We start from the raw sequence: 13,029 nt of genomic DNA, 5'->3' as shown, positions 1-13,029 counted from the left end.
TTGACATATATTTTTCCTACAATAGCCCGACGGGCAGGGCAGAGATAGATTTTGGTAGCCCGACTGGAAAAATCGCTAGCTCCGGGACGTCGGGCTAGCGATATTGCGAGCCCTGTATCTGATTGAGGAATCACTCATCTTTGGAAAAGAGAGTTTATTACAGAGAAATGGCTCTTTCCAAAATAAAAGCTATACTATCCGCTTCTTCTGGGCTATATTCTCAGCAGCATAAGGAGAATCATGTGCTAACAGCTGTCTAAATGACTCGGCTAAAGTTAGTAGCATGCTTGTTGTTTTTGTCTTTGCACTAGGATGATGTCGGCGTAAATGTGCAGTCATATTCGTTGTGTTCCCACTAGTGCTTTCAGGTTAATCTCGTTGAAATGACCTTAACGCCACAACACAGCAAATCTCCGTTAACGAGCTACCGCGGATCGCCCCGTGTGTGGGGCTAGACAGCCAACACGTTAACGAGCTAACTGCGCTAACACACTAGCTCCCACCCATGTAATTAAGCATTGCGTGGCACATCCAACATACTGTTTTACTTTAGTCCATGACTCGCTTACCCTCAGGGTCATACGTCACATGAAAACCAAAATAATTCCAAACGCCAGATCTGAATGAGGGTGGGGGAGGTCCATGTGTCTTGCTAGCTTGCCCTGCGCTCTTCCTTCTGACTATGCTGTCTGTGTTGAGCGCTCAGTGGATCTGCGCTCGACAGTGCAGCCTAGGCGGAGTAGTCGAACGCAGATTCACTGAGCGCTCCACACAGACAGCATCGTCGGAAGGAAAGTTGATAAAATAAATTACAAATGTTGTATTGTTCGATACATATGCGTACCGAACCGAAAGCACTGTATCGAACGGTTCAAGATCGATACGAATATCGTTGCACCCCTAATATATATATATACATACACACACACACACATATATAATACAGAGACAAAATAAAAATACAAGTGAATTGCACATTTCAAGTATTGAGTCTATTGCACTGTTGACTATTTACAAAAGTATTGTACAGTGAGGTGAAGAGGCACTACAGCTTAGTTGTTCCCCCCTCCTTTGTCCTCCTGTCTCCCCTCCAGAGAGGAGTTAAACAGTCTGATGGCGTGTGGGACAAAGGAGTTTTTAAGTCTGTTATGTCTGTAATGACTGTGTGCACGCCATCGTTTTCATAACCGCGTCTAAAAAAAAGACTTCAGATTTGACCGAAGACCAACAACCTGCTGTGAGTCTGTGTGTGTGAGTCTGTGTGTGTGTGTGTGTGTGTGTGTGTGTGTGTGTGTGTGTGAGTCTGTGAGTCTGTGTGTGTGTGTGTGTGTGTGTGTGTGTGTGTGTGTGTGTGTGTGTGTGTGTGTGTGCAGCCTCATCACTGAGTCGTACCTCAGGGCTTCAGTCATCCTGCCAGCTGAGATCATTCAGCACCACCCTCCCTCTCCTCCCCCTCCTCCTCCCAGTCTCAGATGCAAATGCTGTGGTTTTAATGGGGATGACTGGGGGGGTGTTTTGCCCCCACGCGCTGCATGGATGAGGCCTGTGGCGGCAAACAGACGGCACACGTTGGCCCTCCGCCTCCTGTTGTGTCAATAAGAGTGTGATGAAAGCTATCAGCAGCTGATCGATGTGTGTGTCTGAGGATGTGTGGAGTGTAAACAAGCGGCACACTTACACCTCGTCCACCAATCACACGCAGCCTGTTCGCTGGCGACGTGATGACGATCAATCATTTCTACATTTATGTCGTACATTTGAAATCTGCCTCAGAAAAAACTAAGAGTGTAACTCCTGAGCGCGCTCAGACTTCACCCTGCAGGTTGAAGGCAGGTAAACCCGACAGCAGCTCAAACATGGGGTCAAAGGTCAGGAATGTCTGAGGAGGAAGGAAAGTCCACCTGGGGAAAGTTTATGACCACATCCAATTCAATTCAGTTTTATTTATAAAGCACCAAATCACAACAACAGCCTACCTTATTAAGTAGACTGGTACCTGATTACATCACCTTACAATGACACACACATGAGTGCGCACTTTGGCCACAGTGGGGACGCAGCTCACGGACTCACAGTGATATATCACATGGATAACACTGCAGGGCCAAATGTAAGCGCCCTGGTAGCATCCTGCTGTCCCAGGAGAGCTCAGTCTGAGCTTCAGCCGCGGATACAACAGGTTTACGCTGTCCTGACCTTTGACCTGTAGAACCTAAAAGTCCGCTCTGTGTCAGGAAGTCGTCCTTTTTGATTCAGAGCTTCCTTTCTGCTTAGAAGAGACGTCAAGTACACAGCTGAGCCAGGAGGGTTAGGGTTATGATGCTGAAGTTTCCTGTCACAACGTTTGAACCTGTGCTGATTTATTTTCACTACAAAACAAGAAGCATAAACAGTCACACAGCGCGGCCGTCAGCTCGTTCTGATAAAGTTCATCATGAAGCTGTAACTGTGACCTTCATGCATGCTGACTAAAAATGGCAGATTCCCAGTGGGACCTTTGTAGTGAGCTGCTAACACGAGCCCTGACAACACAACAACACGTTTGCTGTGTTGTCAGTTGTGCACATCAGCAGGATGCTGTGACAGGTTTATACATTTTTATTACTGGTTCTAAACCAAAGTACGGGAGAGCACCGGCTACAGAGGAGGATTTGTGTGTTTGTAAAAAATATTTACACGAGTTACAAATGTTTTTGTTAAGGTCTGCTTACAAAGCAAAAAACTCCAAGTAAAACTGCGCTCAGGTTTCCTGGCTGCGTGTGGATTTCAACTTGCAAGTACAAATTTTGACCAGATTTTTCTTCCTTTCAGCTGATTGGTCAATGTCAAGTCAATGACAAATTTAACAATCCAATTGACCCTGTGCACGAGAAAATGCTAACTTCCTGGTTTGAGACCGGATGTGGGGTTGTACATTTCCGGTAGCTTTACTTTGCGGTCAATCACTACTGTGAAGATATCCTCCACAATCATGTCCAAAACTGGAAAACGGAAAGATCGCGTTAAGTTACAAAGAGCAGGAGGTGGGAACACTCACCACTGTTGTGTCATAAAAAGTCTAATGATCAGTTTTGATGTTTAAAGAGTTTAGATCGATCAGTTGTTTACATCACTCAACACAAGCAGAACTGCATCACTGCAGCAGAAGACACATCGTCCACATTCAGAAGCACATCTCTATATCCGGTTGTTCAGTGATGACGCGACGAATCCTGCTTCCGGGTCTAAAGTAGTCTGCGTTTAATATGGCTTTTGTGTTGTTAACATGTTTAATGTTTTGTATTTTCTTCTATTTAATCTCAAAAAGCTCCTAAAACAGTCAGTGATCACTGTTGACCTCCCTCGGCTTTTATTACCGCTAATCATTTATTTAAGCTCAGTTTTTAAAACCTTAGGATGTAACTACAGCCCAGCCCATGCAGCAGTATATGAATGACTAACCTCGTATTGTGGATGGATTATCTCAGTTGTTCTCCTGGCTGAAGTTTGGTCCTTTTACAGCATCCTGCCATGCAATTACATTTGTTCCTGACCACCGAGAACACTCACGGTAACTTTTATCGAGTGGAAAAAAAGTTAGCTTGTTTATATTATGCTAACATAGCTGTGTCGCTAGCGGTCACGTAGCACATCATTATATAGCAGCTAGCCCAACTTCAGTAACCCTACAAACGTCACTGCTGTTTAGTTTTCTGTCTTCATTTATGCTGGAAGTGATAACAGAGCTGTACGTTTTAATTTGTTTCTAAAACCCCGCAGTCAGGACATGCTATATTGTATTTAGATAGAAGCTAGCGAGCTAACTCCCTGCTAACTTCTAACTCCGTTAAATGTCATAAATTCCGTTTTCATGGATGCCTGGATGTTAAACTCAATTGTTACACCTGGTAGAGCAGAACGCTGATCATTTTATTAAAGATGAAAGACTTTAGACAGTTTTTCAACTCTCAGTAATGCCATAGTGATCGTTTGATATATGGACCTGCAGCGGAGTTTAGACCCAGACACGGCTAGTGACGTCAGACTGAACAACCGGATAGTGACTGGTCTCATGATTTAAACAGGCCAATGTTCAGCATTCAAACTACAGGTGAACAATAGTCAAACCAGATGCTTCCCGTTATGTCGAGATCAGCTAGTCAAGTACACACCTACACAGCATGTTAACAAACCGTGAAAAAAAAGCCACACAAAAAATGAACAATTGCTGGTAAGGGTTTCTATACATTAGTATTTACGAAGGGTATGTTGTGACTTACCTTCAAAATTACAGCGGTCCCTCGCTATAACGCGGTTCACCTTTCACCTCGCTGTTTCACAGATTTTTTAGTGCAAGTTCGCATGCTTATTGTTTTTTACGTCACATTGTGTCCTGCGTCCTGATCGCTGCAGACGATCTCCTCCGTGACATCTCTCCTGTACAGTACAGAATCGCTGCATCGATCGCTAGCAGTGTGACTCTGAAGTGCAGTGCTGTATGTCCACGATGTCCAGGAAACGTTTTGCACCGTCAAAAAATAAAATTGGCTACTTGAGTTCACCTATCGCTGGTTATTTTTAGAACATAACACCCGCGATAAACGAGGGACAGCTGAGAAATATAACATTTGAATCCCTTTTCGCTTTTGCTCTGAGGCGGGGGTAATATCGACAAGTCGATGAACATCATTTACAGATATATTGGGTAAATGCCCGAGACATCTAGAGAAATGTAAATCGCCGCTTGATTCATTCATTTGCTTAACTTGTTTTAGACCGTAAACAGGGCGTGAATAGGACACCGGAAACAAAGCTCCCCACAGGAGTTTCCGCACCGGAAGTAGCATATGCTGACGTGCACATGGTCTATCAGAGAACAGATGGGTTTGGCTGTTGGAGGGGTGCTTTACGGAGACCTACAGAAACCCCTAATGCTAACACAGACTCCCAAACAGTGTTGCCAAGTTAGTGACTTTGTTGCTTTATTTAGCGAGTTTTCAGACCGTGCCAAAGTGCTCACAGGTAGTCCTCACTCAGCAGTTGTCAGAGCAGGTGATATTCATCCCTACGTGTACAAACTGCAAATGAATCGCGCATGAGCGAAGCCGCTGTCCCCCCGACTGTAACGCATGGTGGGAGCAGCGGTTCATGTACATTTTTCTTTGTCAAAAATAAATCAGTGCACTAAAATACATCATTCCCATCACTGCAAACTTAGAAATCGGATGTCCTCGCAAAGCCTCAAGTCCCTCTTGTACATCCGATTTCAAATGAAGCTTTCTGGTAAGGCTTGCTATGTCCAGTCTGATTGTTAATGGTTAAAAATGTTCTTCTTTTAATGTTACATTTTATGGATCACAAGGTTTAAAACTTAAACACACACACGGAAAGTAACTCCACCAGAGTGCCTATTTCGGGTCACTTTTGTGGTGTTCACGGTCCCAAGTCCAGATAAAAGCGCAGGGTTGGAATTGTGACATTAAAAAAAACAATAATTGCTAAAAGAAATTTAATTTGTGGTTTTAAATATATTCTAAATGCTTTTAGGGTGTTTTTTACTCACTTTATGTCTCTTCCACAATGTTATATCTCTCTCATCTACAGTGTCTGTTACAATTACAGAGCCATGAGCAATTATGCAAATTAGGCAATGTCGTCATTTAGCGACTTTTAGGACAGCCAATAGCAATTTTCCTTACTGAGGAGTTGGCAACACTGCTCCCAAACAGAAACGTATAAAAACTCCAAAGACCCCAAAAGAACCACAGACCTCCAAAGACTCGTCTTAATCTTACTGGACGACTTTTGCTCAAGAACTGTGTGATTTTAAACAGCTGCTGATAAAGAACAGACAGACCTTTAAGCTAAAACTACATAAAGATGCTAACGTCTTATACACTCATAGAAAGAGGCCATCTTTACAGCTAAAACTAGCTAACATAATCATTTAAATATGCTAACTGCACAGCTAACATAACCATTAACTAAAGTTATAAAAAGGGGCTAGTTACACTGCTATGCTACACTGCTAATGTTATAGAGACATTCTAATTGAAAACCTGTAAGCTAAATGCTAATTTCATTGCTAAAGTTATGCAAAGACAGCTGCTCACACGCTAAAACTAAAGAACTAGCTCAGCAGCTAAAGTTACCCAGAGATGCTAATCAGCTTCATATAAATTCAATGTTAGCTACACAAAAACAACAGAAGCTAAAATAAAGCGTCGCTATTCATTTCCCCCTTTTAATTTGTATGAATAGCAAACATCTACTGTACTTCAATGAAGTTTAGCTATTCAGTATTGTTTTAAAAAAAACCTGCAGCAAAACTCATGCTAAAGCTAAACTTAGCTGCTTTTGTTCTTATAATTTAAATATAACCTGTAATAAGTTATAATTTAATGCAGTGTAAAAGTTTAATTATGGTTATTTTTATTTTAAGAGATAAAAATTTTAAGATACTGATTAAATCTCATTTACTTAAGTCTTTTCTTCTCTTTACTTTTTGGTTTTAAAAGTGACTTTTTACAAATTCTGTTTTTGTGCAGTTAAACGTTTCATTGACATGTTTGGAGACATTGAACAAAAACATTGTTTTAAACTTAAATGGTTTTTTAATTCCAAACACCAACATTCACTCATATTTACACGTTTTCTCACTTATCCTAAAGTTGTGAAAGTATAAAAAAGATAAAAAGAAACTTTTCAGGGCGGACAGGCTAGTCTGTTTCAGTGCTGGAGGACCAGCGAGTCGAGGGGCAGAGAGTCACTGAAGCCCCCGGAGAACAGAGGCTGGCTCTGGGCCTGCAGCTGCTGCAGCTGCTGCGTCTCCTGGAGCTCCACGTGAGGACAGGACGGCGTCTGCAGCTCAGTGTAGAGTGACGGGGAGCCAGTCTGAGGGTCAGGGAGCGGGCAGAAGTTAAAAGGACTGGCCTGGGAGGACGAAAAGAGAGGAGGCGGCGAGGTGTAGAAGGATGGAGAGGAGCAGCTGGTGTCCCACTGCGGCACCACGGCACCGGGCGAATAAGAAGACGTGTACCCCTGAGGCGACGGGAAGGCCTGCTCTGGTAACTTCATGTAAGGTGCAGAGGAGGGAGGAAGAGGAGGAATGAGGAAGAGGGAGTCCTGGAGGTGGCAGAGGAAGCTGCTGAGGTTGGACGCAGCGTCTGAGAGAGGAGGAGGCTCCGTGCTGTAACTGCTGCTGCTGTGCACACTGGGAATTTTTGGGCTGGGCTCTGAGGAGGACGGTGATGATGAAGAGGAGGAAGATTTCTTCTCATTGGTCTCACAGTCGTTCTTCCTCTTCCTCTTGCGGCGGAAGTTTCCGTTGTCAAACATTTTCTCACAGTTCGGGTCCAGAGTCCAGTAGTTCCCTTTACCTGCAGGGAGGAAGAGGAGGAGGAAGGTTAATCAAACTTTTCAGACAAAACCTGGATGAAGAAACGGAGTTTATACTGGAAACAAAGCACAAAACATCTTCCTGTCTCTGACGAATCAGAGCCTCAGAGCTCAGGTGTGCTCGCCTCACCTGGATCGCGCTCGTCCCGGGGAACTTTCTGGAAGCAGTCGTTGAGCGACAGGTTGTGGCGGATGGAGTTCTGCCAGCCGGCCTTGCTGCGGCCGTAGAAGGGGAAGTTGTCCGAGACGTACTGGTAGATCTGGCTGAGGGTCAGCCGCTGCTCTGGAGCGCTCTTTATTGCCATGGCGATGAGGGCCGAGTAAGAGTATGGCGGGCGGACCAAGCTCAGCATCTCGTCCTGGGAGAACCAGGGCATGCTCCTCTGGAGCCCGTAGAAATGAGGGTGGAAATCCCTGAAGGGTGGGGGCAGCCCCGGTGCACATCCTGCGGCGAAGCTCTGGTCCAGGCTGGAGGCGAAGCTGCAGCTGTGGGCCGGCTGGAGCCACGCCGATGGGCTGGACGCAGGTGGAGACAGAGGGCCGTACAGGCTGAAGTCGGACGGGTCGAGGCCCAGAGATGGGAGCTCCTGCTGGGGCAGCAAACGTCTGCAGACGGGGGGGGACGGGCCACGCTCCGGCACAAAGGACGCCATGCTGCTGCTTCTTCCAGTCTGCCTGCACCTGTCTGCTCCATACACCTGCTGCTCACCTGAGACACTTATACCCTGCTGCCCCGCCCCCTGTACGAGCCGATTGGCTGCTGGGGCATGAGCGCGAGGAGTGGGCTGATTTGAATAAGAACAGGTTGACTTGTTGCCCTGGGGCAGATCAGGAGGATCGAATGCAGACGCCAGCTCGACCCTGCAGAGGGGAACAGACGCAGCTCTGATCTCACAGCTTCATCGCAGCTGCGTCGCTGCTTTCTTCAGCTGCATTTGAGACATTTTAAACTCTGAAAATTCAAATATGTTCATGGTTTCAGTTCTTAATTCTGAGTCTTTTTCTTGTTGAATGTCTGTTTGCTGTTGTTCACAGCTGGCCCTGTGAGGCTGTGGATGAGGGTTAAAGCTCACTCAGCTTCTGCAAACACTGAAACACTGATATTTGTTTATTGGTGTGTTTACGGTGATTTCCTGTGACCGTGACTTTCCCACTCGATGAACTTTGTAAGCCATAAAATGCTGAAAGCGTTGTCGTGTTCCTAAAGAGCGTGTCTGTGACCCCTGCCCGTTCACCTCCTCACAGACCCTGAGTCGTTTCTGCAGCTGCTGTTTGAGGCGTCGCCCGAGCCCTTTGTTCTGCAGACGTCCCCCGACACGCTGACAGTCAGCATGTCTGCAGGCCCGATCAAAATAACTCACATTCTCATGTAAATGCTTCAGCGCGCCTCCCAACGAGGGCTCGTTTTCACTGTGGCTCTAACTGCTCAGCTGATCTGTGGCAGACGCCCCGACGATCGTCTGTCAGCAGACACGAGCTCGGGTCTGAGGCTTCAGTCCAGCAGCTCCATCACAAAGTCCTGAGTGATGGAGCAACACGGAGGTCATGATCCTGATGCTGCAAAGCTGCCACACACAACTTTCTACTTTACTCAGTTACTTTACAGCCTGAAGGAGTTTGTTCAGAGTGAGCAGATGCATGAGGACGGAGCTGAGCCCGTGTTTGTGTAATAACTGTCCTCATGGCTGTCATGTGACTGCGCTGTCATGTGACCATCCTCCTGTCAGAGCCTGCAGTTCCTCCGACATCCAGCAGAGGCAGCAGAGTTCAAATAAAGCTGTTTACAGCCTGATGCACCAACTGGTTTCTGTCCGATTGTTCAGTCTGACGTCACTAGCTGTGTCTGGGCCTAAACTCTGCTGCAGGTCCATATATCAAACGATCACTATGGCATTACTGAGAGTTGAAAAACTGTCTAAAGTCTTTCATCTTTAATAAAATGATCAGCGTTCTGCTCTACCAGGTGTAACAATTGAGTTTAACATCCAGGCATCCATGAAAACGGAATTTATGACATTTAACGGAGTTAGAAGTTAGCAGGGAGTTAGCTCGCTAGCTTCTATCTAAATACAATATAGCATGTCCTGACTGCGGGGTTTTGGAAACAAATTAAAATGTACAGCTCTGTTATCACTTCCAGCATAAATGAAGACTGAAAACTAAACAGCAGTGACGTTTGTAGGGTTACTGAAGTTGGGCTAGCTGGTATATAATGATGTGCTACGTGACCGCTAGCGACACAGCTATGTTAGCATAATATGAACAAGCTAACTGTTTTTCCACTCGATAAAAGTTACCGTGAGTGTTCTCGGTGGTCAGGAACAAATGTAATTGCATGGCAGGATGCTGTAAAAGGACCAAACTTCAGCCAGAGAACAACTGAGATAATCCATCCACAATACGAGGTTAGTCATTCATATACTGCTGCATGGGCTGGGCTGTAGTTACATCCTAAGGTTTTAAAAACTGAGCTTAAATAAATGATTAGCGGTAATAAAAGCCGAGGGAGGTCAACAGTGATCACTGACTGTTTTAGGAGCTTTTTGATATCATATAGAAGAAAATACAAAACATTAAACATGTTAACAACACAAAAGCCATATTAAACGCAGACTACTTTAGGCCCGGAAGTAGGATTCGTCACGTCATCACTTAAAGACCGGATAGCAACTGTGTTCCATAACTCACCTGTATTAGGGTTCATGTTTGCATTATTAGGGGCGTGGCCTCTCTGACTGACAGGTGGATGGTGACACAGTGTACCCCCCACCCCCACTGAGTCGTGTGCAGGACACGATCACTCCGTCAGCGTGGTGGAGGAGCTCAGCACCATGAGGAAGATCCTCCGATGAAAGGCTCGTGGAAGCTGAGACAGCGAGAAGAGAAAACATGACTTACGGCGCAAAGACCAGAAAGAAAAAGGAGGCAGCAGAAAGTTTCTAGATGGTGGAGCTGGTGTAGAAGCTGCTGTGGACTGTGGGTGCAGTGGGAGCTGCAGGGCTCGAGACTAATGTTTTCCCACAGTTGCACTTTTTCTCTTTGGTGCTCCCAAATTTTTCAACCGCATCACTGAACACTTCAGCTTTACATGTAGACTTTTTTAAACTGCTGTCCATACAGACAACATTGATGAATGATTAACAATCTGTCAACACAAAGTTCTTTATTTGGAGCTCATTTCTACACGTTACCGTATTTTTAGGGCACCGGATTATAAAAATAGTCAAACTTTACGCCATTGATTCATTCATGCTGAACTCTCTCACAGCTGCTCTGTTCTCATGCGGGACGGGACGAGGTGCGACCTCTCACAACGAACGTAATATGGTCAACACCTTGGAGACGCTTACTGCTGCTGTGAAGGCTCAAAGCAACACCATTGAGCGTATGAGGGGAAACATCAGAGAGAGGCCTGCTCACAATGACACCCTTGAGCGACAGTTGGAAAACATCGCGGAACGGATCACTGCAGTTGTGAGGTCTCAGAATCAAAAGACTGACAACACCACGGAACAGAAGTTTGATACCATCATGGGGAGGCTCGCAGCTCTTCAACGGGAGATCGAGAGACCAGCCTCGGAGTGCTAGAATTCGAGCTGCTCACAAAGGAGAAATCAACAATATTCAACATTCGGACACCACGGCCCCAGCTGCAGGCCCAAGGCTGGAGCCCACCAAAACAACTCCCTGATAACGACTGTGTGATGACTATTCTTCCCGCCCCATGAAGGACACCTGGATTGGCTGGAGGACTGTTTACTTAGCCTGATAGGCCGAAGGACACTGTCTCAGCTAAACTATGGACACGCACACACAAACACTTACACTGGTAAGCACTCACTCATCCCCCTCCCTTTCCAACGCCTTCGATGCTTGTGCCCTACCGGGGATGATAGCAGTCAACTGGACCAGCACAGATGCTGCAGGACCGGATGCGCTGTCTACGCCGGCTCTCTCTTACCCTTTACCTGCCCCTGTTGCTTGTCTCGTGTTTCTATGGTGTATTGATAGTCATGTGCTTTTGTGCTGAGGTGTTTTTTCTGTTATCAAACTGTTCTCCCACTAGGAGCTCAGTCTGAGTGGAGTTTTTTTTCTCCTCCTCTCACCTCATGTTATGTATTTTCGTTGTTTTTTCCTATCAGCCTACCTTCTGACATGTCTGCCCAATGTGATGTTTGTGTAAAGTTGGTCAGAAGGTTCCTTTGTGAGTGCGCATGCGCCATTAGCGTGCTGCCTGCTGTAACCCTAATTTCCCTCGGGATGAATAAAGTATTCTGATTCTGATTCTGATTATGCTGCGCGACTGATAGAGTTTGAAGCTTCGTAACCATGTCTCTTAGCAGGAGCCAATTTGGGCTCCTTATGCACGCACAGTACAGTAATATTATGTTGAAGCACGGTACGTATCACTCCGCGAGGGTCCTGACTACAGTAGCTGTAACGCTCCATCGAGCATTGCGGGTTCGTAGCTTAGCAAAGTCGTGCTAAACATTTTAACTGCTTTGAGCGCCGTGTAGCACATCAAATCAGTTCGAGGTCAGTAAACACAACCAGAATTCATACATAGGGCGCACTTTTGAGGAAATGAAAGGATTTTAATTGCACCTTATAGTCCAAAAAACACGTTACTGAAAAGGTTCTTGTGCTTAAAGTGTTTCACTGAGCTGAAATTTAAACTTAAAATATCTCAAGACATATGAAATAAAAAGAAAGTCTAAATTAAAAATGCCTCAAAGGCTTCAAACTGAACATCTCAAAGGCTGTATCCCAATTCAGGGTCTGCAGCCTCAACGATCCTCATGGGCTGCGTACTTAAAGACCGCTAAGGCCGGAAGTGCGAGGTTTGTGAAATGGGACGCTCTAGCCTCCGTCACGCTGCCCAGGTTGCCTAGCAACCATGATACTAACAGCTGGAAACGTGTCATACAGCTGTGTTTGACAGAGATGAAGGGGAAAATCTTTTGTTCATTTGTTTGTTTCTACATGAGCTTTGATCATTCTGTGATTAAGCTCAGCTATTGAACGGCGAATATTTTGAAGTAAAGGTTTTAAAACCAAGTTAGTACAAACGTCACTAATGTCACATGACTTTGCCGACATGTGGCCAACAGGAATGTTTAATGTTCTTCGTTATTAAACATTTGCACATCAATAAGTGACATCATATTCAGTACTTAAAGTTTACTCTTCGGGCGCCCCTCATCCACCGTTTTTTTCCCAATATTCTGGGATATGTTGGGCCACGAAGTCTACACCACCACGTCCTTAAAATTCAGGGAAATGAAGGACGCATTTGAGGGCCGCATTTCGAGCAGCCTTTGAATTGGGACAGCCTTCGTCTGTCGCAGTTACGTAATTAAAATGCGGCCTTTCAGGCTGCAGACCCTGGATTGGGATACAGCCAATATCTGAACATCTTACCTTGGGCAATAGAGAGGTCCCGCCAATAAATCATTCTAATGATTACCTGCAGTGTGTTCATTGGCTTATAACCTGTCAGACCCGCCCCTCCTCGTACCCTCTGCGTCTGAACACACTCTTCACACAGCTTTGATACTGTGTGTGTGTCGTTAATTTAAAAATAATGATTTACATGAACAGACGACTGAGTATGTTTTCTCTTCCTCCATTTCTGCTGCACCGTCCTGCGCC

General features: G+C 45.5%; 1 protein-coding gene across 1 annotated transcript; it reads right to left on the bottom strand.

The window, feature by feature from the left end:
• Positions 1–6,656: 6,656 nt before the first annotated feature.
• On the bottom strand, positions 6,657–8,301 carry LOC308387705 (forkhead box protein I3-A-like). The gene is made up of 2 exons (XM_080867954.1): positions 7,508–8,301; positions 6,657–7,358 (listed from the first exon to the last, which is right to left on the bottom strand). Exons 1-2 carry the CDS (start codon positions 8,028–8,030, stop codon positions 6,709–6,711), a joined length of 1,173 nt encoding a protein of 390 aa, XP_080724080.1. The 5' UTR covers positions 8,031–8,301; the 3' UTR covers positions 6,657–6,708.
• Positions 8,302–13,029: the final 4,728 nt, after the last annotated feature.

This window comes from Rhamphochromis sp. 'chilingali', assembly GCF_963969265.1.
Source record: "Rhamphochromis sp. 'chilingali' genome assembly, chromosome: 19".
In the NCBI taxonomy this organism is placed as follows: domain Eukaryota; kingdom Metazoa; phylum Chordata; class Actinopteri; order Cichliformes; family Cichlidae; genus Rhamphochromis; species Rhamphochromis sp. 'chilingali'.
Note: the sequence above shows the minus strand (reverse complement) of the source record. Positions and strands in the feature narration are given on the sequence as shown.